Source organism: Cetorhinus maximus, chromosome 23, assembly GCF_964194155.1.
Source record: "Cetorhinus maximus chromosome 23, sCetMax3.hap1.1, whole genome shotgun sequence".
NCBI classification, from domain to species: domain Eukaryota; kingdom Metazoa; phylum Chordata; class Chondrichthyes; order Lamniformes; family Cetorhinidae; genus Cetorhinus; species Cetorhinus maximus.
The window spans coordinates 52,524,197-52,549,644 of NC_135901.1; the positions used below are offsets into that span (position 1 = coordinate 52,524,197).

At 44.4% G+C, this 25,448-nt stretch overlaps 1 protein-coding gene and 1 non-coding gene across 2 annotated transcripts in view; both read right to left on the minus strand.

The window, feature by feature from the left end:
- LOC144698038 (uncharacterized) overlaps positions 1–25,448 on the minus strand; it is a 56,996-nt gene that overhangs the window by 11,297 nt on the left and 20,251 nt on the right. The window contains 1 exon segment of the mRNA XM_078569975.1: positions 638–1,197. Coding sequence (XP_078426101.1) covers positions 638–1,197 — 560 coding nt within the window.
- On the minus strand, positions 24,853–24,934 carry trnas-cga (transfer RNA serine (anticodon CGA)). Its single transcript has one exon. It is a non-coding gene; the product is annotated as a tRNA-Ser (tRNA).

Below are 25,448 nucleotides of genomic sequence, written 5' to 3' on the forward strand. Positions count from 1 at the left end.
AAATTTGATTTGTTTCAGGCGACCTCGTCCCGCCCGTGGATGAGGTTTCCTGAAAAAGGTAAAGGCCACTTGGCCTTTTCGCCCGCCCGTCAACCATTAGGTTCGATGGGCAGCGTAAATTTGAATTTAATTAACTTCTTAGCGGCCTTACAGGCTTCTTAATTGTCGGCGAAATATTGCAGGACTGCGCGATGACGTCGGGACACTCGCCCACCGAGCGTAATTTTCTGCCCCATGAGCTCCTCACACTTGTTGTTGGAGGTGAGGATGGAGGAGACGGGGGTGAGGAAGAGCCCTTCGAAAGGAACTAACTTGTGTTTGAGAGATTAAAAATTGATACACGCTGAGTTTAACACAAAGCTTATTTATTTGACTTTTATCCAGAATATTACTCCCGATAACTGACCTGGAGTTTCTTAACATCAGCAGAAAGAGACCCCCATGAACATGGTTCAGTCCTGGATGTGATTAACAGCAAAATCCAATCACTGTATTTACTTGTGAACTTGCTGGTGTCTCTACAGATGGTATAAGCGAGTGAATCCCTTCCCACACCCGGAGCAGATGAACGGCCTCTCCCCAGTGTGAACCCGCTGGTGTATCAGCAGATGGGAGGACTGAGTGAATCCCTTTCCACACTTGGAGCATATGAACGGTCTTTCCCCAGTGTGAATTCGCTGGTGTACAGTGAGTTGAGATGATCGCCTGAACCCAGTCCCACAGTGAGAGCACCTGAACGGTCTCTCGTCAGTGTGAACACGTTGATGACGAAGCAGCTCCCCAGAACTTTTATAGCACTTCCCACAGTCTGAGCATTTAAAAGGTCTCACGTCAGAGTGAACACGTTGATGGGACATCAGATTCCCAGGACTTTTATAGCATTTCCCACAGTATGGACATTGAAAAGGCCTCTCCCCAGTGTGAACTCGCTGGTGCATCAGTAGGTTGGATGAAGTCGTGAAACGCTTCCCACATTGGGAGCTGGTGAACGGTCTCTCCCCAGTGTGAATTCGCTGGTGTACAGTGAGTTGAGATGAACGTCTGAATCCAGTCCCACAGTGAGAGCACCTGAACGGTCTCTCGTCAATGTGAACATGTTGATGACGCATCAGTTCCCCAGAACTTTTACAGCACTTCCCACAGTCTGAGCATTTAAAAGGTCTCTTGTCAGTGTGAACTCGCTGGTGGGTCTTCAGGCTGGATGACTGACTGAATCCTTTCCCACACTCGGAGCTGGTGAATGGCCTCTCCCCAGTGTGAGTGCACCGATGAGTTTCCAGCTCAAACGGGTATCTGAATTCCTTTCCACAATCCTCACATTTCCTTGGTATCTCTCCACTGTGAACGGTGCCTTTTCCTTCCATGTTCAAAATCCGATGATATTCAGTTTACGATAAATTGTGCGACTCCGTCAGGTCCTGATGTGATGTTTGATTTCAGTTTCCCGACTGCAAATCCTCCTCTTCTAATACCCTGTGGAATTGATTTAAAACAGAACAAAGGGAGTGAGAGAGAACCCACAAAAACACAAAGGCAGGTTGTGAAATTGAGCTGAATGAATCTGGGAATTTGTGGGGCCGGCACGAGGAAAAAGTGACCATGAAAACTGCTGGATTGTCATAAAAACCCAACTGGTTCACTAATGTCCTTCAGGGAAGGGAACCTGCCACCCAGTCTGGGTCTACACAAGGCTCTGGCCTACAAGGAAGCAGAGGGAGAGAGAGGTGGGAGAGGCAGGGGGTGAAGGGATATCTACAATACAACAAGAACTATGACAAAGTCTCCAGAAATCTCAACCTCCACCACCTAAAGGACCAGGGTAGCAGGTGTATGTGAACACCATCACCTCCAAGATCCCGTCCTAGTCACACACTATCCTGACTTGTCTGGATGAACAGAAATTTCCTCCATTTCAATATTAGGAAGACTGAAGTCATTGTCTTCAGTCCCCGCTACAAACTCCACTCCCTGACCACCGGCTCCATCCTTCTCCCTGACAACTGAGGCTGAACCAGGCTGTTCATAGGGACATAGGAGCAGGAGTAGGCCATTCAGCCCTTTGAGCCTGCTCCAACATTCAATCTGATCAAAATATTTTTCCCACACTATCCGCGTATCCCTGTATGTAATTGCTCAATCTGTCATCCATTCCTTTGTTCCCTCTAGACGTAACTATCCTAACGCACTCCCAGCTGGCCTCCCACATTCAGCCTCCCTGTAATCCAAAACTCTGCTCACTTGCACCAAGTCTTATTCACCCCTGTACTCACTGACTTACAAGAGCTCTGGGTTAAGGAGAACCTCAATTTCAAATTTCTCATTCTTGTTTTCAAATCCCTCCATGGTCTCTCCCTCCCTACCTCTGTAATCTCCTCCAGCCTCACAGCCCTTCGAGATATATTTGCTTCTCTAATTCCGACCTGCTCAGCATTCCTGATTTTAACTGCTCCACCTTTTGTGTCTCCCCCAGCAGCTGCCAAGGCCACAAGCTCTGGAATTTCCCGCCTAAACTTCTCCACCTCACTTTCCTCCTTAAAACCTACCTCTTTGAGTAAAACTTTGTTCATCTGCCCTGATATCTCTTCATGTGGCTCAGTGTCAAATGTTGTTTTCTAACACTCCTGTACATTTAATTACACAATAGAATGAATTAATTACCATTTCAGGTTGGGCAGAATTTGATGGTTAACATAGGCGCCAAAGTGAATGAGAAATGGACTACAGCTCAGGAAAAAACAATTCCTCAAAGGTACTGTGGGAAGATAAAGCTGGTGAGTCAGCAGCACATGGTCAGGGGATGGGCAGCAGTAGAAACCTCATTTAGACACAGTTGACAGAAGGAACATTAAAATCCTAAACATAATTAAAATACACTCATAATTAGAGACAGAGAAAGTTAGACAATGGCAGAGAGGTGATCAGGAAGGGCAGAGGTGAAACAGAGCAATAGATGGACTTGGATTCAGATCCACAGTAAAGGACTCGCACCAGTCCCAGAGACATGAAACCTCTCACAGATAACAGAGCACAGCACTAAAAGCTCTAAACTGTGGATGAATAGTCAAGAATACTCAACTCTGAAACAATTTCAGTTTTTAAATATAAACTCTCCTGCTGGAGCCTGCAGCTGGAAAGATATCAGAAGCACTGGAGTCAGAGAAAAATCTCCCAGTTGAGGAAATATCCAGGGAGCGGGATGATGTCACGGTGTAATTGTCGATGTGCGATGATGTCACAGTGTAATTGTCGATGTGTGATGATGTCACAGACATGGACACAGAACATCTGGGTCTGTGCAAACCAGTGATCACCACACATTATGAAGGATGGGAGGGTCCTTGAGAGGGTGCAGAGGAGATTTACCAGATTGGGTCGAGGGATGAGGGATTTTAGTTGTAAGGTTAGTTTGGAGAAACTGGTGTTGTTCTCCTTGGAGCAAAGTAGGTTGAGGGGAGATTTTATGGAGGTGCATAAGTTTATGATAGGTTGAGATAAGGTAGATAAAGATGTTCACATTAGTTGATCATAAAAGGATTACAGACACAGGTTTAAGATTTGAGGCAAGATCAACGAGGAAAGGAATTTACAGAGTGAGTGGTTGAATGAGCTGGAACACAATGCTTACAGTCAGAGGCCAATAATATTCAGATCCTGATGAATCGAGTGACACTGTTAGATCTTGATGTGATGTTTGGTTTGAGCTTTCCGTTTGCAAATCCTTCCCATTTTACATCCTGTAAAAAGAGTATTAAAAAAATCCATCACTGTCAGCCCAGGATAGAAATTGCGAAGAGACAGACATTGGTTTGAGTTTACTGTATGTAAATCCTCTCCTTCTAACCCCCTGTAAATGGAGTTTCCAAAAACCATCCCTGTCAGTCCAGGATAGAAATTCACAACATTGTCTCCTCCTGCTTCCTGGACCAGTATGGCCGCGCATGCGCCCTGCTGCACAGCCGCTCCCCCGGGCCGAGCAGAAGGATATTCAGCTATTTCCGGTCTGTTTGCTGAAACGCGGGACCGGTAGTTTCCTATTAAGCGTCTGGGGCCTGTACCAAGTGTTTATGAAGCCTCCTTGCGCACTCCGCTGGCTCCATTCCTCCCGCTCACCCACCCACAACTCTGTTATTCTGCTGCAGTCGCCGTTTTTTCACCCACTCGCTGCCGCTCTGCTCACAGGATAGCACTGCGCATGCTCAGACAGGAATCCACAATGCGCAGGTGCCAACCACACCCGCAATGCGCATGCTTATCTCTCTGGGGCTCTGGATAGAGCACATTCTCTCCCGCTGTGAATGCTAGGTGACAGATCCGCCATTAGAAGCCGATACTGTTGCATATAAAATTATTTTTGATGATCCGATGATGACTAAAGATTTAGGGTCAAGATATAAAATTATTAAATCAATTGAGGCAATAAAGTACACACGCCTCTACCATACTCCTGACCTGGGTGTAATTAACAGCAGAACAAACCCCTACAGTTAGATGTCAATTCACTGGATTCTTAGCAGGTGAGGTGAAGAAGTTATTTTTCTTTCCACACGCTGAACATTTAAACTCCGTCTTGCCAGTAAGAATGTGCCTATTGCGGATTAAATCTTTTGAACTTTTAAAGCCTCTGGTGACTGGTGACCAAACTTTGCACACATGAACTACCAGAATTTTCTCCATCAGATGTGACTGCTGCTGTGTCAACTCATCAGATGATCGAGTAAATCATTTCCACATTCAGCTGGTGAATGATGTTTTCAGTGTAACTTTACCCAGGAGTGTGAAGCTCAGACTTGGATCTCAAATCCTTCTTGAAATGAGTTCTACATTCTCATCCAAGGAAAAGATGCTGTAAATCTGAAATAAAAACAGGACATTTTGGAATTCGAAACAGGCCAGGTAGCGTCAATGGAGAGACACATATTTTTCCTTTCAGGCCTGTGACTTTTCAGCAGAACTGTACTGAGTCAGTGCACAGACCTGAAAACATAACTCTGACTCTCAATCCAATGAAATTTCCAGATATGCCAAGTATTTCTATCATTTTCAGCCTTTCTCTCTGGTCAAAGACGTTGCTTCTGAAATGGACATTGGATTTATTGGTGACTAAGTTATATTGATTCTTGTCTGTCTGCAAGTGGAAACATCTTCCAAACACTTTTCTAACATTAACAGCTTCGATCAAGTCATCCCTCACCCTGTTTTCCAGAGAATCTGTTGAACCTTTTGAATCGTTCTTGAAAGTTATAACTTTTCAGTTCTGGCATCACTCCAGTAAATATTTCTTGCACCTTTAACAGGGCTTCTGGATAAACATAATGGTATGGAGATGGAGCGTCCCTTTCAAAATAGGCACTTTTATCATGAGCCTGTTGTGTACCTTCTTGCAGTACATCGACTGAACAACATAAACTCATCCCAGCTCCGCTTTCTTCACATTGAAATCCAGTGTGAAAATATTAACAGTTTCAAAGCTTAACAAGGTGCACAAGATTGGAAGGAGAGTCTGGCTGTGGATAATTGACACTGTGCACATTCCTGTAATCAGTATCTCGGACAATCAGGAAAATGAGCTCCTGTCAACCCATCCCGACTCAAAGCCTCGTGTCTTACATTCCCTGTCCCTGCTTACCAGGGAAAAATTAGGTTCGTGAACTGACTTTGCCTGCATCAAGCAATTAATTGACCTGGGAGTTTAACGGGCACATGGAGCTGGAGGCGAGGCAGGGATAGAAGCAGAAACAGCTGCAGCATGGAAGCGTTTAGAATTTGACGTGCGTCAGTTACTTTCAGTGATGAATGTCAGCCGTGTGTTCCGTTGTCAGTTTCACAGGAACCGCAGTGATGAGGTTGGTGTGTTTTGGAAATTGTAAGTTGTACATGAGCAGTTTGAACAGCAGGTCGAACACCTGCCAGCTCAAATTTTATTTAGGGGTATGTATGCGGTGTTTCATTTTTACAGGAAGGACGAGGAGGGACAGGATCGATATAAATTGCTGTGGGAAAAAGGTGGGATTATGAAATTAGATAAATTGCTCTTCCAGAGAGCCGACACGGACACGATGGACCGAATTTACTCCTTTTCTGCTGTAGGCATTTATGATTCTATGCCAACAACATTAAACTGTGCAGAGGACCAGTCATCGTGGCCAAGTGGTTAAGGCGTTAGAGTCCAAATCCATTGGGGTTTTCCGCTTCCCATTTTCCCTGGTTTTAACTCGCTGTCTACAGAGTTAATTATCATTTAAATTGAATCTAATCCAACCAAACATTCGAGAGTTTTCATATTTCCGTTCATTAACGAAAACAGTCATGAAACTAGCACTGGAAAATAGAACAAAAACAGAACCAGGTTGGTGTCATTCTTGCTTCCCTAAAGGACATTAGTGAACCAGATGAGTTCTTATGACAATCGTTCCATGGTCACCGTTAGACTTTCAATTCTATGTGGGATTCCAACCCTGGCCCCCAATGGATTACCCTGATTACTCTGGATTACTAGCCCAGTGACAATACCACTAAGCCAGCACCTTCCTGAGTCTTCATTCTTTCTCAAAATAAAATTCAGCAAAATAATAATAGTTTTAAAAGAATGTTTCTTCTGGCAGCGGCTGATTGGAGAGTGTTGGGCTGGATAATTGCTGCATTTCCCTGTCTCACTCACTGTGGAGCTGAGGAAGAGAGAAAAATTGATGTGTTCGTTTGATCCAATAACTTCATAGATTTCTATTGGGCTAGATGGAGGTACATGATCGTTTATTTTCTTTAAAATGAATATTCAGAATATTCTTTGAAATGAAAGTTCAGAAATGAAGATTGTTGTGCGAACTCAGAGGGTAAAAGTCGAGCTTGCAATGTTGGGCGATATTTTCCTGTGGTTTCAGAGCCACAGAGCCAGCCAGACCTGTGTGGGAATGAATGTTGATGGGGAGAAAACGACGACGGATTTGCCCCTGGGTGGCCTCAAACCACCGATTTTTTTTCAGTTCTCAGCTGAATGCACTGATCAATTGTGCAACAGAGACTGATGAAAGTTGACTCTTCGAGATACCCTAAAGCAGGGGGTCAGTGAGTTAAAGCTTCAGATTGCTGCTACCAGAATGACAATTGTTCTCTATCAGTTTCATTCTCCCAAAATTAAATTTGGGACACTCATCGTGGATACATGGACACCTCCATCTCACCGGGAACCAGCTCTCCTACAACAGTTGCCGTCTCCCTTTGAAACTTTCAGTGTTTTGTCTGTTACCAAATATTCTGATTGTCCCGAAGCCAATAATTCTAAAGGGGTTTCTCTGTTACACAGCGAGTGGTTAGGATCTGGAATGCACTATCTGAGAGTGTGGGGGAGGCAGGTTCAATCGTGGATTTCAAGAGAGGATTGGACAGAAAATCCAGGTCTCCGGGGAAAAGGCGAGGGAGTTGGACCAGGCGAGTTAGTTTCCAGAAGAGTAAGAGGTCTCCCTTTTCAGACGGAGATGAGAAGTTTTTTTTTTCTCTCTCGGTGGGTTGTTAGTCTGTGGAATTATTTTTCCCAGAAAGCATTGGAGGCTGAGTCATTGAATTTATTCAAGGCAGACTTAGATAGATTTTTGATAGACAAGGGAGTCAAGGGTTATGGCGGACAGACAGGAAATTGGAGTTGAGCCCACAACAAGATCAGCCATGATCTTATTGAACAGCAGAACAGACTCAAAGGACTGAATGGCCTATTCCTGCTCCTGTTCCTGAGCCCTATGTTGCTATGACACGGGCTGAATGGCCTCTATCTGTGGGGTAACTTTGAACCTGATATATGATACTATGAGGAGCTCGGGAGGTAAAATGGACTATCTTGGTTATGTTGGTTATGTTGTAATTCAGTGCAAACACCACTCAAGGCAATGGTTAGTGTGCATTGAGTGGAGATAGCATGGCCGAGCGGTCTCAGGGGGTTGGGTTTAGACTCCAGTCTCCTGTGTGTGTTGTCCTTTCAGTCACATCATCTCAGAATCGGCTCGAAGTCGGTGTCCTTTTAAGATCTTCATTTTGGTAGGAAGAACAAGGAGAGTCAGTGTAAATTGCAGGGTGACCGGGAAGATGTGGAGCCGAATGATCTCTGTCGCTGCTAGAACCGTTCGGGGATGTTATATGAGCAACATTAAAATCACCGTAAGGCCTGTAGTTGGGGCCAAGTGTTTAAAGTAATGGGCTTGAAATCCATTGGGGTCTCCCGAAGCAGGTTTGAGTCTGGCTGACTGCACATCTTCCTTTAGATGCCTCCAGGGTTAGTTATTGGTTAAATTGGATAAAAACCTTCCAACATTCCCGTGTACTTTACCTGCTTCCCTTCCGCGTTTCTTCATTTCCATTCATCTGCAAACATTTACTCAATTTGGAGTCTGGAAAGGAACAATAATTGGCCAAGTTGGTGTCGCCCTTGCTTTCTTGGTGTTTGCCTCTCCTTCGGTCTCTGTCGCTCTCAGTGTAAATGTCTATCTGTAATCCTCTGTGTGTGTCAATGTGCTTCAGTTCCCCAAGGGAATGGACACATTTTTATCATCACAAGCTTTATACACATGAGTTAAACTCAGAACAAGCTGAGACACCAACTGGAAATCAGGATTTCTATCCCTGTATTTTGGAATATGAACGGCTTTAAATGCTGGTCCGGTTAGCTCAATCGATAGAACATGAAACTCTAAATTCCGGGGCCATGTATTTGAGCCCCACACTAGGCGCCATTATTCCAGAAAACTTTGCAGCTTTCATGGGTGATCCCCAGCTCTCCATTGCTCCAGCAGTATCACCGCTCAAACTGAGTCTTTCTCCGTCCCACTTTGTGAAAAATCGATTTGGTTGTTTCTGAGTTAAAATTGCCCTCTACTTCACTGGAAGTTGTGACTGTTCAGTGCTGAGGATTTGGCGCTTTCACTGGCAATTCCCGGTCAAGGAAATCCTTTTCCTTACCACTGTGTGAACTGTCACAATGAACAGAAATTCCTGATTAAATGAAACCAGGTTTGGCAGCGTCTGTGGAGTGAGAAAGAGAGTTAATCTTCCAGCTGGATGATCTTTCATCAGAGCTGGAAAAGTCACAGATGTAACAGGTGGAAAACAAGTCCAGAGGCGAAGGGGAGTGAAAGGACAAAAGGGAAGGACTGTGATAGGTTACAAGGCCTGAGACAGAAACTGACGAAAGGGATGATAGTGCAAAATATGGGTGGGAATGGGACAGATTTATCTTCCTGCTGTTCAAACTGGCAAAAATATCACTCTTGATCAACCAATCACAACTACCGTTTCAAAATAACTTTCTATAATTGTTTCATTTCCATCCCCACTGCTGCTGCCTTCACAGTCATTCCATCATCGTCAACCCATTCCAGCAAAATCCACCTTCTTCCCTTGTGTTCAGCTCTTCTGACGTCATGGAACTGAGTAAATTCAGTGAGAATTTTTTTGTCATTTGGCACAAGATTCGGAACCAGACCTGGGAGAGGTTTGTGTCAGTGTAAACAGTGAAATCTCCCCTATTACCGCTATATTTTGCAGTGAACCACCGTCTCTATAGTCAGTGATTTGCAGCCTGTCATGCCCTTCTCTCATTCCTTACCTTCACCTCTGAATTTGTTCGTGACCTGTTGAACGGGTGACATTTCCGGCGCAGATGCAATACTCCAGCTCTCACTCCACTGATTCAGGTGGAACTGATATGATTTTTCAGTTTTCAATCAAGAAGTAATGCATATTTATATTAATCATTCCCATGACATTTATAAGCGCCGAACCCTAACCACTAGACCCCCAGATTTGCAGCTTTACAGCCCGGCTTATCCATGCTTTCTGTGCCTTTTATTCCCATTTGAAACCTCTTTCAACAGAGACACTTTTCTCCGACAAAATGACACGTTTCTCTAGAACACAACCGACTTCTTCAGCCAATGACAACAGCGATTGCTGTTAGCTGGAGCAGCATTCATTGTCTCACAGTCCCGGATTGTCATTGGGTCCTTAAGCGACAAAAAAAGACAGAAATCGCCAACTCTCCTGTTACCCGGCGATTTCCAACAGATAAGGCGAAGAGCAAGTGCAATACGGCTGTGAGACACTGCATTCAGCTAACATTCAACAACAAGAAGGAGCAACGCAGCTTTCCCTCTTACTTAACTGAGCAAGGTGCGGTAATGTTTCTGCCTGGTTTCGAAGCAGGAACATTTCGCGTGTAAGGTAAACGTGTTAACCACTACACTACAGAAACTCCACCCATAATGAGCCCAGTACACCTGACTGCAATGCAGTTCCGCAACAGCAGTTTTGGGTCTTTGTTTTGAAGAAATGGAATTCGGCTGTTCTCATTAGGAATGCTGGAGACAGACTGATCAACAATGTCATCATCAAATGGTACAGCAGTTTGGATGGTCATTAGATCATCTCTTCTGTGCCCGCTTCCTTTTTAAAGAGGAACCAATTCGTCTCAATATACTTCTCTCTCTCCATAAGCCTAATTTTTCTCTATTTCAAGTAACTGTCTAATTCACTTTGAAGAAGGAGTTTCTGCAGAATCCATGCACAGTTTCCCTTAATTAACAAAGTTTTCCCACCCAGTAACATGAAGATTTGGACTTGGGTTCCTTCCAGTCCCTCGAGTGGTGGATCTGAATCCCAGCGCTGCCACAGTTTAAGTCACATTCCCACTTTGGGGAACTTTAGGAATTCCCTTTCGGAGAACAAGAGGAGATTCTAGTTTAATACAGGGCGGGTTTTGGTCCTTTATTTTGTTTGGAAAAACGCGGAGAGGCCATACAAACATAAATTGTTGTGGGGGAAAGGAGGGTGTGTGGTATTGGTTGAGTTGTTCTTCCAGAGAGCCAGCACAAGCACGACGGGCCGAGTGACTTATTTTGCAGCCATCTCTGATTTGACAAGAACACATTTGAGCTCGAAAGCTGCTGTTAGTCGTGGCTGAATGTTTAAGGTGATGGATTTCAAATCCATTGGGGTCTCCCCCTGTAGGTTTGAATCCTGCTGACTACAGTTCTCATTATTCCTCATTTTAACCAGGTGCCGCCAACCTCATCCCTGCGGCCCTGTGAAACTGACAAGGCAACACACGGCAGAAATTCATCACTGAAAGTAACTGACACACATCAAATTCTGCCACTTTCATGTCGCATCTTTTAACTTCCTGTTCTCCATCTCAGACATTTCCATGTCGATCAAATGTCATCCACCTGGAACTTCAGCCTCCACCTCATTTTACTGAATATGGTCGATTTTCCGTATGCTTAAGTTAATAGGTGGCTCCATAGCTCAGTGGTTACAGCACTTGACTTGTAAGTCAGGGGGCGTGAGTTCAATCCTCCCTGTGAACCTATGGGTAACCTTCAGCTGAGATGGCGAAGTTATGTGGAAAGCTGAGAGACTGCAGACCAATATAAAAGAAGCAATTTCATTTAAGTTAAAACATTGTGGATGTTGGAAATCTGTATTAAAAACAGTAAATGTTGGAAAAACTCACCATCTGACAGCATCTGTGAAGAGAGAAACAGAGTCAATGTCTCGAGTCCTTGTGACTCTTCAGAGCAAAAGAGAAGCAGAAATGTGATGGAGTTTATATTGTTATACGAGGGGTTGGGTGGAGCAGGTGGGAAGGTCAGTGAGAGGTGGGGGCTCAGGAAGGGTTGACAAAGGAGTCAGGGACACAAGACAAAGGGAGTGTTAATGATAGCGGTAAGGGTGAAAAAAGATACTGATTGTGGCATAAAGGCAAGAAAGCAGAATGTGTGAATAGCAGAACAAGGATCAGCACTTTGTGAAAGAACAACTGACAGTTGGCCCTTTAGGGGCCTCCCTCCTCACTTTCCAAGGGCCAAAACACTCCTTTCAGGTGAAGCAGTGCTTCACTTGCACCCCCTTCAATTTGCTCCACTGCATTTGCTGTTCCCAATGCGGTCTCCTCTACATTGGAGAGACCAAATGCAGACTGGGTGACCACTTTGTGGAACACCTTCGGTCTGTGCGCAAGTAAGACCCAGACCTTCCTGTCGTTTACCATTTCAACACCCCACCCTGCTCTCATGCCCACATGTCCGTCCTTGGCCTGCTGCAATGTTCCAGTGAAGCTCAACGCAAACTGGAGGAACAACACCACATCTTCCGATTAGGCACTTTACAGCCTTCCAGACTGAATATTGAGTTCAACAACTTCAGACCGTGAACTCTCTCCTCTAATTTCACCCTTTTTAAAATCTCGCTATAAAAATGTATTTTTATTTTTATTTACTTATTTTTATTAATTTATTCATTATTTTATCCCCCCTTTTATCCCCTTTTCTATCCTTTTTCCCCAACCACCGCACTTCCCCCCACCCCAGCCCAAAATAGAGCCATCTGTTACTTGTTCCATGTTGCTCTTTCACAAAGTGCTGACCCTTATTCTTCTATTCACACATTCTGCTTCCTTACTTTTATGCCACTATCGGCACCTTCTTCAGCCCTGACCACTGCCATTAACACTCCCTTTGTCTTGTGTCCATGACACATTTGTCAATCTCTCCTCCACCCCCACCTATCACTGACCTTCTATCCAATCTCGCCTGCTCTACCCGCCCCACACCGCCCCCCTCCCCGCCCCCTCCCCGCCCCGCTTGAATAGCATAAATTCTATCACTTTCTATTTCTTTTCAGGTCTGAAGGAGAGTCATACGGACTCGAAACGTTAACTCGGTTTCCCTCTCCACAGATTATGTCAGACCTGCTGAGTTTTGCCAGCATTTTCTGTTTTTATAATATATAAGAGGTGATTGGCTAACAAGATGACAGACGGAGAAAAATGTAGCAAAGTCTGAAGTTACTCACTTGGTCGTAAAAATAATTTTTAAAAAACAACAAAACATAACATGTTTGAAGAGGTGAGAAAGTTGTGCTGATGTTCAAAGAGACTTGGCTGTACCTGTACAAAGAACACAGAAAGTTGCATCAGTTTCTGTAGCACAATTGGTCAGCGCGTTCGGCTGTTAGCTGTAAAGTTTGGTGGTTCAGAGGCGAAGCTGTTAATGTTTTCCCCCCATCAACATTCAGTGTCACACAGATCCGGGTTGTCAATGGCGGTAAGAACATTTCCCACAAATGTTGCCAGTTCCACTGTTCTTCAATGAGTTTCGATTCAGGAAATTTTCGGCGTGTAAAGCAAATGTGATAACCACTAGACGACAAAAACAACACGCAGCTCCTTGCAGAACGACCTAGAATGTCAAACTGTGCTGTCTTATTGCACTTCAGAACTTTGTTCTGTGGAGGTAAAATTCGGCTGAAAACCTTAGCCATGCGGCAGAGAAATTGATCTAACATTCGAATCATCAGATGACACAGCACATCAGCAGCTCATTCAACACCTCACACATGTGCGAACGGCCTGACAACAAATCCGTCCCCATCTTTCTCTGTTTCTTCCAAACCATGCATTTTTCAAAATATCATTCGAAACCTGGAGAAGTATAAATGTCACTTTGTTTTGAGATGATGCATCCGGTTACTATTTAACAACAAACGGGAACGATGAAACCTTTCCTCACACTTAATTCTGTTAATGCTTCTACCCCTTTTCGAGCGGGGAAACTTTCCGTGTGTGAGAGACCGTGATCCCTACTACCCTACACAAACCCTGCAATGTGAAGAGCCCAATTTAACACACAGAAGGCAGTGAGCCGGGAATTTTCAGATTGGAAAGACGCAACTAGTGGAGTGCCACAAGGATCAGTCCCAGGGACTCAATTATTTACTATCTACACTAATGACATGGAGGAGGGGGCAGAGTGTAATGTATCTAAATTTTCTGACGATACAAAAATAGGTGGGAGGTCAGGTTGTGATGAGGACTTGAAGAATCTTCAAGGGGGTATAGATAGGTTCAGTGAGTGGGAAAAAGTTGGCAGATGGAGTTTAATGTAGGAAAGTTTGAGATCATACACATTGATAGGAAGAATCAGAAGGCAGAATATTATATAAATGGAGGGAGACTCCAAAAAAGTGCAGCACAGAGGGATCTGGGTGTTCCTATGCATGAAACACAAAAATGACATGCAGGTGCAGCAAGTAATTAAGAAGGCAAATGGAATTTTGGCCTGTTTTGCTCGTGGTTGGAGTTTAAAAATCCGGAAGTCTTGTTAGAGCTGTACAGGGTGTTGGTGAGGCCGCACCTAGAGTCCTGTGTACAGTTTTGGTCCCCATATTTAAGGAAGCATATATTGGCATTGCCGGCAGTTCAAAAGAGATTCACTAGGCTAATTTCTGGGATGAAGGGGTTGACTAATCAATAACTGTGAAGCAGGTGAAGCCTTTATTCATTAGAGTTTAGAATACTGAGGTGTGATCTTATTGAAACATGCAAGATTCTTAGGAGGTTGACAGGGTAGATGTTGAGAAGTTGTTTCCACTAATGGGGGAACCTCCAACTAGGGGGCATAGTTACAGAATCAGGGGGCACTCATTTAAAACTGAGATGCGAAGGAATTTCTTCTCCCAGAGGGTAGTGAATGTTTGGAATTCTCTACCCAAGAGAGTTGTGGAGGGTAGCTCACTGAGAGTATTTAAAGTAGAGGTAGATAGATTTTTGAAATATCGGGGATTGAGGGCTATGAGGAGCTGGCAGGAAAAAGGAGTTGAGGCCTGGGGCAGAGTAGCCATGATCTTATTGAATAGCGGGGCAGGCTTGAGGGGCCGAATGGCCGACTCCTGCTCCTATTTCTAATGTTTTTATGTTCTTATGAAACGTGTCTCTGGTGAAAGAGGTCTGACACAAAAATAAAAGGCCCAGGTAGCGTAGATAAGCCAAGTGGTGAGGCTTATGAGCAGCTTTCTTGATGGTATAGTGGTCATGATTCAGCGCTTTCACTGCTGTGGTTCAGGTTTGGTTCCTGGTCAGGGAATGGAGATTTACTGACCTCGTGCAAACTGTTACAATGAGTCTGAGTTGTTTCTTGATGAAAAACAGAAGACGCTCATCTCTGCCAGAATCAGTGGAGTGAGAGCTGGAGATCTGCCTCAGAGCTGGAAATGTCACCCGTGCAACAGGTCGAGAACAAATATAGAAGTGAAGATAGGGAATGAGAGAAGGGCTGTGATAGGTTGCAAAGCCTTAACCAGAGAGATGTTGGTGCAAGGCAAAATATAGGGGAAATAAGGGAGGCTTTACTGTTTACACCGACACAAATACCTCCCAGATCTGGTTCCATATCTCGTGTTAAGTGAGAAGAAAGCTTCTCCCTGAATCTTCCACTTTTTAGCTGCACCTCCTTCCAAACATTGCAAACTCCTCCTGCATCTTCCATCCTGATATTTTTCTCTGTGAAATTTGAAACTAATGTGAATAAAGTTTGTAATGGTAAAAATATGTTCATGCCCTTGGGGAACTGAACCACATTGACACGCACAGAGGAAGAAACACAGAAATATAGACCGAGAGTGACAAAGGGCATCTGATTGTCTCTAAGGAGAGACAAACACCCAAAAATCAAGCCTGACACCAACCTGGTTCCGTTTCTGTTTCATTTCTTGCTGCAACTTTTGTGAATGCTTACAGACGAATAGAAATTAGAGAACGCTGGAGGTTTTAGATGGTTTTTATGCAACTTATTCAGACAATTAATTGTGCAGGTACACTGTAAAATTCAGGAATGATAAGAAGCATAATTGGCAGGATTACAGCCTACCTGTGGAAATCCCAATGCAATCAAAACCCGTCACCTTAACCACTCAGTCATGAATCCAAGCCCCAGATTTGCACTAATGATGTTTGTATAAAATCATAGACGTATACATCAGACGGTCTTTCAGCATGTCGTTCACATGCCGACCCTCTGGAAGTGCAACTCAAGGACTGCAATTCCACACCCCGCCTTTAACTGATATTTATGTTGTCTCTCCTCGTTCTTCCTATCAAAATAAAACACCGCACACTCCGCTGGGTTTAATGTGAGCTGGAATCTGTTGGTCCCAATGGGGCTGATCCCAAAAGGCAGATCAGCTGAACGTTTGGCAGTGGTGGGATTCGCCTCTGTAGAGACTGGAGCCGTGATCGCTCGGCCACACTGCCACGTTGTATATGGCTGCTCCTAATTTCCTTCACTGGTATTATCATCGAAATAGAACAGAAGCAAAGGAGCAGGAATAGGTGATTGGGAAACTCGAACCAGCTTCGCCAGTTAATCAGATCATCCTGCATTTTGTAACATACAGAAATCATCTCCACTATTAACTTTATTATTTCAATGTTCCACTATTTCAATGTTTCAAATTATGTCTTTTTTTCCCTGTGGTGACTGTGCGTGTTTGCTCAATGAAATGTTGGTAAAAGGTATCGACTGAGGAAAATGAGGCGATGATTGGTCAGAATAGACATTTTTTTTCTGAAGATTCGATTTTAAAACAACTATTTTTAAAATTTGAATAATTGTAAAAGAATTCAGAATCTAACCCTTCATCTCAATGAGTCAGGGAAACTTTGTTAATTTTCATACACTGAGCATGGACACGGCAGCAGCTCCTGCATCTCTTTCAATATTGTTGTTCTTAACTCCGAGTTTTCAAAAGGGAAATGGACAAGGACTTGAAAGGGAGAAAAAAATCAGGGTTATGGAAAGAGACAAAGAAATTGAGATTAACTCGAAAGCTCTTTGTGAAAATCTGACACCGATACTATGGGCCTCTTGCAGAGCTGTGCCTTTTGATGATGACATTGTTGATCAGTCTGTCTCCAGCATTCCCAAAGAGAACAGCCGAATTCCATTTCTTCAAAATAAAGTCTCAAAGTGTTGCTGCATGACGTCACCGCTTAACATTTTAGTGAGGCGCATTGAGCTTTTCTCCTGTCCCCTCTTTCTGCAGGGCAGTGGGTATCATGTTTACCTCGTATGTGAAGAGTTGCCCCGTTCGAAGTTGGCCAGAACCATCATCAAAACTTGCAGATTGAAGTTTGTTGAAGACAGCAGGATGCAGTCATGTGTCCTGGTCACTGTTTATCCTTCAACCAAGATTATAAGTTCTGCGCATTGTGAAGTCCTTGGCTTTGTGTGTTTCTTGAGCAGTGATTGGCTGCCGTGCTCCCTGCATGAAAACAATGACTTTCCTTCAGAAAGTTCTTCAATAAAAGCAAAATACTGGAAATTTGGAATAAAAACATTAAATGCAGGTAGAGCTCAGCAGGTCTGACAGTGTCTGTGGAAAGCAAAACGTGCTGAGTTTCTCCAGTATTTTCTGTTTTTACTTCAGTGCTTAATTGGCTTGAAAGTGGCTTCAGACATCCACTGGTCAGGAAAAGCGCTGTTTAAATGCAAGTCTGTCTTTCCTTAACTATCTTTAAATCCCAATCCTCTGGTTACTGACCCCCGTCAGTGGAAACAATTTCTTCCCATCTGCACCATCAAGCCGCCCGTCCCCACTGCCCCCACTCACATTATTTTGAACAGCTCCATGAAATCTCCACTTAAACTTCTTTGCTCTAAAGAGAACAATCCCGCTCTCTATAATCTCTCCACAAACCTGAATTTCCTCATCCCTGGACATGATGCGCCTTGCATTGAGGGATTGAGATGAGATTTTGGAAAATATTGTCAGTTATCAGGTGGGAAAATGGAGAAGGAACCAAAACAGAAAACCCAGTCTCCAGCTTTGTGAATCTTTAGAAACTCTTTGGGAACCGGAATCAGAGAAGAATGAAGGGTGAGCTGTCCGACTGACCAGAGACAGTCAAGGCACCTTTCCCTTCTTTAAGACGCTGGAACATAGACTCTGATGTTCTCAGTGAAATTAACTGATCTTAGACATTGAAATTATTCTCGTTAATGCACATCAGGAATTCAAACCTAATATCGGCTTCAGGACAATCAGAATACTTGGTAACAGTTTAGACACGCAAAGGCTCGAAGGGGGACGGCACCGGTTGTGGGAGAGCTGGTTCCCGATGACAGGGATGTGACTGCAGTGGGTGAGATCAGACTGTTTCCATGTATCCACAATGAATGTCCCACTCTTTGTTTTGGAAGAGTAAAACTGATAGAGACAATTGTCATTCCGATAGCAGCAATCTGAAGCTTTAACTCACTGATATCCTGCGTAAAGTCTTCATCAGTCTCTGTGGCGCAATTGGTCAGCGCGTTTGGCTATTAACTGAAAGGTTGGTTGTTTGAGACCACCCAGGGCCGAAGCTTGCCTTTTTTTCCCCCCATCAGCATTCATTGTCACTCAGTTCCCGGTTGTCATTGGCTACTTGAGGTGAATGCCAAGACGCCGGAAATGTTGCCGGCTCTACTGTTATCCAGGGAGCTCCCAGGTAAGCGGCATTTTTTCGAATATTCATTTCAAATATAATGAGAAAACATTTAGACCTACCATGCACTGATATCCAACACACTGGAAATTTATGAAGTTATTGGATTCAAACAAACCCATCAATGATCCCCTCTTCCTCAGCTCCACAGTGAGTGAGACAGGGAAAAGCAGAAAAGCAGCAATATTCCGGCCCCGCTCTCTCCAATCACCCGCTGCCAGCAGAAAGCGGCGACCGCAGCTTCAATCAGCGGGTTACTGCCCATCCCCGGAACACAAGATACTCCAACCCGGGCCAAACCTCCCAATACACCGAGCACAGGCTCAGGAAAACACAGGTACATTATATCCCGGTCATAAAACCTGGGAGCAGCATTTACAGATTACCCGAGTGAGTGAGTCACAAATAAAAGTCACACCAACTTTCTCAATCGTTTCACTGTCAAATTCCTTCATTTTATTGAAAAGCTGATTGTTGTGAATCTGAAAATGAGCACCATGGGATTTGTGTTACCGAGTGACTTGTTCTCCACTGATTGTCCTTCAGGTTTGCAATTCAATTTGTGTTGGATATTGAAGCGAATCTGTTTTTAAAATGAGGTCACAAAGCAGCTAAATATTGAATCCAGGAACAAATCCTGAGGAAAATGGATCCCAATGTTTGGAAGGAGGTACATCTGAGAAGCGGAAGCTGTGAATTATGTTATTGATGATTGAGTGGAAAGCACTGGGGCCTTGGTCAATCATCGTGTCCCAGTGGTGAAAACGATGCTTTTAAAATCCACTGGGGTTTCCCCAGGAAAGTTCCAATCTTACCGACTGTGCTTCTTATTATTGCTGATTTCAACCAGGTGTCCACAGAGCTCTCGGAAGAAAAAACATCCAAAAATTCTCCTGATTTTTGGACTCTAAGGGAATGAAGGGCGATCGGGATTGGGTGGGAAATTGGTGTTGAGGCTGGAGATCCGCCATGATCTTATAAAGTGACAGAGGAGGCTTGTGGGGCCTTCTGACGTATTGTTGCTGCTTTGCTTCTGTTCTATTTGAGTAGTAATGCTAGGCAAGGCGATGGGCTGTAAAAATGAAGCTTGGTTTCAAATACCACTTCCACTGCTGCTAAAATTGCCCAATTGGTCGAAAAAGTGGCAGCTTACAGTTAAAACAGGTCTGTGTGGTGTTTCACTTCAACATTAATACTGAGAGACAATAAAATATAAATGGCTGTGGAGAAAAGGCGGGATTGTTGAATTAGCTGTGAAACTTGTGCAGAACAGATATTCGCCTCCAACTCTTTCTGCCCGTCCAGGTCAATTAGCTGCTTGATGCAAACGCAGTCAGCTGGTGGGAACGTAGAACAAAACGTGATCGGTTTACAGATAGCAGCGTACAGAGACACCAGGATCTTCCTGATTCACCCAAGTACTGATTGCAGGAATGTGCACAGTGCAGATTATCCACAATCACACTTCCCTTCCAGTCTTGTCTACGTTGTTCAGCTTTGAAAATTCTCATATTTTCACACTGGATTTCAATGTGAAGAAAGCAGAGCTGTGATAAGCTAATATAGTTCAGCAGATGTACTGCAAGAAGTTACATAACAGGCAGATGATAACAGTGCTCTTTGGACGCGGTGAGCTCCAGTGAACGATTGACACCATTAATGTGTCGTTCAATTAATCTCGTGACAAATCTCATGCTGGAAATGACAAGAAAACTCGCTGAATTTGCTCCGTGCTTTGGTTTCAAAGGAGCCGAATACAAGATAAGAAAGTACATCTCCCTCGAATGGGTTATAAAATGGAAGAATGACCTGTGCTGTTGGGAAACATAAAATTATAGAAAGTTACAGCACAGAAAGAGGACATTCGGCCTGGCGTGCTGCTGTCAAAGAGCAGTAGCGATTGGTTGATCCATCAGGAGTGATATTTATGTCAGTGCAAACAGTAGGCAGCAAAACTTTCCCTTCTCCCACCCATATTTTTCCTGGCGCCACCATCTCTGTGGTCAGTGCTTTGCACCCAGCCCTTCTCTTGTCCTTCTTTCACTCCGTTTCTGACTTTGTTGTCTACTTGTCCAAATATGACATTTCCAACTCTGCTGTGAAACTGCAACTATTACTCCACTGATTCTGTTGGAGCTGTTAAATTGTTTCCATCAATAGGTAATTAATACTCATTTTAACAAGATAAAAAAAAAATCTGCATTCCATGATTGGGAATCGAACCCAGGCTACTACTGATAAAGTGCCGAATCCTGACCACTAGACCATCGGGGAAGCTATCATCTCAATTCCTCTATTCCTTTCACCCACTCTAACCTGTCTCTCTCTGAACTTGCTGCACTCCGTTCTCTCAGGTTCAACCCTGACATTGTCATCAAATCTGCTGACAAGGGTGGTGCTGTTGTTGTCTGGCGCACTGATCTCTACCTCGCAGAGGCTGAAGGTCAACTCGCAGACACTTCCTCCTACCTGACCCTGGACCATGACACCACCACTGAACAACAAGCCATTGTTTCCAGCACTGTTACTGACCTCATCTCCTCTGGAGATCTTCCTTCCACAGCTTCCAACCTCATAGTCTCCCAACCTCGGACGGCCCGCTTATACCTCCTGCCCAAAATCCACAAACACGGCTGTCCCGGCAGACCGATCGTGTCAGCCTGTTCCTGCCCCACGGAACTCATTTCTTGCTATCTTGACTCCATTCTCTCTCCCCTTGTCCAGTCCCTTCCCACCTACATCCGTGATTCCTCTGACACCCGACATCTTATCATCAATTTCCAGTTCCCTGGCCCCAACCGCCTCCTCTTTACCATGGACGTCAATCCCTCTACACCTCCATCCCCCACCGGGATGCTCTGAGGGCTCTCCGCTTCTTCCTCGAACAGAGGCCCGAAAAATGCCCATCCACCACTACTCTCCTCCGTCTGGCTGAACTTGTTTTCACACTGAACAATTTCTCCTTAAACTCCTCTCACTTCCTCCAAATAAAAGGTGTGGCTATGGGTACCCGCATGGGCCCCAGCTATGCTTGTCTTTTTATGGGGTATGTGGAACATTCCTTGTTCCAGTCCTACTCCGGCCCCCACCCACAACTCTTTCTCGGGTACATCGATGATTGTTTCGGTGCTGCTTCATGCTCTCGCCTGGACCGGGAAAAATGTATTAATTTTGCTTCCAATTTCCAACCCTCCATTATTTTCACATGGTTCATTCCTGACACTTCCCTTCCCTTCCTTGACCTCTCTGTCTCAATTTCTGGTGATAGACTGTCCACCAATATCCATTAGAAGCCTACCGACTCCCACAGCTACCTCGACTACAGCTCCTCACACCCGGTTTCCTGTAAGGACTCCATCCCATTCTCTCAGTTCCTTCGCCTCTGTCGCATCTGTTCTGATGATGCCACTTTCAAAAACAGTTCCTCTTACATGCCCTCCTTCTTCCTTAATCAAGGTTTTCCAACCACAGTGGTTGACAGGGCCCTCAACCGTATCCGGCCCATCTCCCGCGCATCCACCCTCACACCTTCTTCTCCCTCCCAGAAACATGATAAGGTCCCCCTTGTCCTCACTTATCACCCCACCAGTCTCCGCATTCAAAGGATCATCCTCCGCCATTTCCACCAACTCCAGCATGATTCCACCACGAAACACATCTTCCCTTCACCCCCGCCCCGGCGGAATTCTGCAGGGATCATTCCCTCCGTGACACCCTGGTCCACTCCTCCATCACCCCCTACACCTCAACCCCCACCTATGGCACCTTCCCATGCAACCGCAAAAGCTGCAAAACCTGCCCTTTTACTTCCCCCTCCTCACCGTCCAACGGCCAAAATACTCCTTTCAAGTGAAGCAGCATTTCACTTGCACTTCCTTCAATTTATTCTACTGCATTTGATGCTCCCAATGCGGTTTCCTCTACATTGGAGGGACCAAACGCAGACTGGGTGACCGCTTTGTGGAACACCTTCGGTCTGTCTGCGAGCATGACCCAGACCTCCCTGTCACTTGCCATTTCAACACACCACCCTGCTCTCATGTCCACATGTCTGTCCTTGGCCTGCTGCACTGTTCCAGTAAAGCTCAACGCAAACTGGAGGAACAGCACCTCATCTTCCGACTAGGCACTTTACAGCCTTCCGGACTGAATATTGAGTTCAAAAACTTTAGATCATGAACTCTCTCCTCCATTCCCACCCCCTTTCCGATCCCCCTTTTTTTCCAACAATGTATATATATTTTTTCTTTTCCCACCTATTTCCATTATTTGTAAATGTATTTCCATCCATTGTTTTATCTCTACCTTTTAGCCTATTTCGATCCCTTCCCCCCACCCCACCCCCACTAGGGCTATCTCTACCTTGCTCGTCCTGATTTCTACCCTTAATGTCACCTATTAGCACATTTCTTAGCTAATATCACCACCGTCAACATCTCTTTGTCCTTTTGTCTACGACATCTATTCTTTGCCTCCGCCTATCACTGCCCCTCTATCCAGCTCAACCTGCCCCACCCTCCACTACCAGCTTATATTTCACCGCATTTCTCCATTTCCTTAGTTCTGAAGAAGGGTCACACGGACTCAAAACGTCAACTGTGCTCCTCTCCGCAGTTACTGTCAGGCCTGCTGGGTTTTTCGAGGTATTTTTGTTTTTGTTTCAGATTTCCAGCATCCGCAGTATTTTGCTTTTATCTGAGAGAGAGAAATCAATACAATTCAGTGAGTGAGACGCTGTCTCAGATAGAGATATGACAGACATTAAGTGATTGTGGTGACAAACGTGCCCGTCTTAGCAAAGAAATGTTTGGTATGACATGAATTTCTAAACAAGAGCACACAACAGAATATACTATCAATGAATATTTACTTTATTTGACGATCTGTAGTTACAGTTTGAATAAGAGAAAATAAAATAAAATGAAACATTCTGGTGAATATACATCTTTTATCTTTGTGGAATGACGCAGCATGATTCCTTTTCACACCGACACACAGAACAGGTGATGTCTCATCTGTAATACTGTTGGCTGTAATGAAACTGAACATTAGGAGCTGCGCAGAACAAACAGTCAAAACCTGTAGTTTTAGGCCAAAGTCAGAGGCCCATTTCTAACTCAACGTTCACCTTATAGAGACATAGAATAGTGTAGTAACAACAGAGACAGAGCCTGGTGTGGTAAGTACTGAGACAGGGCCTAGTGCAATTTAAGCAGAGGCATTACTAGAGAGGCCATCTAATGTTACTTAAGCAAAGACGTGACTTAGTGCACGAATAACAGGGGCAGGGACGAGTGCTATATTAACATAGACAAGGTCTACTGCTGTAATAGCGGAGATGGGTCTAGTGCAATAGTTACCGATACAGGGCCTGGATCAACATCAAGTGAAATAGGGCAGTTATTACAGGCACAGGGCACAGGGTAATTGCTTCCCAGAGAGAGTCTAAGGCTGTAATATCGGAGAGTGCCACCAGTGTAAGAGAGATAGACATGATCTCGTGGAGTAAAAACAGGGAAAGGGAGAGTGGGATAGAAGCAGAGACAGAGGTACAAAGACAAAGTCTCTGCAAAGACAGGATCCATTTTAATTAAAAAGAGAACAAGCTCGAGTGCAATACAGGCTGATACAGAGTCTAGTGTAAATTGTTCTGAAATACTGTCTAGAGGAATATAAGTGCAGACATGATTGAGTGTGTTATAAGCAGCGCCGCGACCTAGTGAAACATAAGTGAGACAGTGCCGAGTGCAGTAATAATTGAGACAGGATCTTGTGTAATACGAACCAGCCTGGTGTAGCAATAACACTGACCGGATCCAGTTTAAGAAAACTGATACACGCTCTAGTGCAGCTTCACATAATTCAGGGCTCTTTTTAATATCAACTGACGCAGTGTCTGGCGAATTAAATACCGGCAAAGGTACGAGATCAATAAAAACAGAGACATGCACCAGTACAGCAATAAGAGAGTAATGGTATTGTACAATAACAACAGAAACAGGGAATTGTATGATATGAATGGAGGCATGTATTGGTGCAGCATTACCTGAGACAGGGTCCAGTTTGATAGACACGTGGCAGGTTCTACTGGAGTAATAGCTGAGACAGAGTCTTGTGAAATGCAAATAAAAACATGTTCTAGTTGTCTATAACCAGAGACAAGCTCTAATGCAGTGTCAACTGGGGCATGGCTTATTGTAACTTTGGTCGAGACCTGCTTCAGTGCAGTCATGACTGAAATAGTGCCAACAGTACTATGGCCATAGTCCAGTACATTAACAACTGAAATTGAACCAATTACAGAAACAACTGAGAGATTACCTTCTCTAACATGATTGGAGACATGTCCTAGTGTAATAGGAACAGAAACGGCATCTAAGTTAATATGAACAGAGACAGTGCCAAATGCAGTAATAACTGAGACCGCTTCTGCTTCATGTGATGTGAGCAATCACGGTACCACTGCCACCCACTGGTCAATCTTTGCTACCGCAGATGTTGTGGAAATGTCGATCCCATTTACAAGGGTTAAAATCAGAAATAATGGAAAACGTAGTCGGCAGGATTTGAACCTGCGCAGGGTAACCCAAATGGATTTCGAATCCATCGCCTTAACCACTCGGCCACGACTACAGATGTTGGCAATAGGCCTGTATTATTTATATGAAGTTATAGAATGGTTACAGCAGACAAAGAGGACCTTCTGCCCGCCCTGTCTCTGTCACAACCTAGCCGGGCATGCACGCGCGTTATTTCCTATGTGAAAATTCAGGGGGATCAATGTTGTTTCCTCCTGGAGCCTCAGCTTGTTCTGAATTTCAAACTGTGGAAGGTAATCGACCTACAAAATCCACAAGGTTGTAATGCATTCCTCTCAATCATCAATAACATCATTCACATCTTCCACTTCTTTGCTGCACCTCCTTCCAAACATTGCAAACTCCACTTGCATCGTTCATCCTGTTACTTTTCTCTTTGAATTTTTAATATGAAGTTGCACAACCAATGTTAATCAAGGTTGTGTTGGTGAATATTTGTCCATCCGCTCGGGGAACTGAACCGCATTGACACACACAGAGGAACACACACCGACACAAAGAACGAGACTGACAGAGGCCGAAGGAGAGACAAACACCCAGAAAGCAAG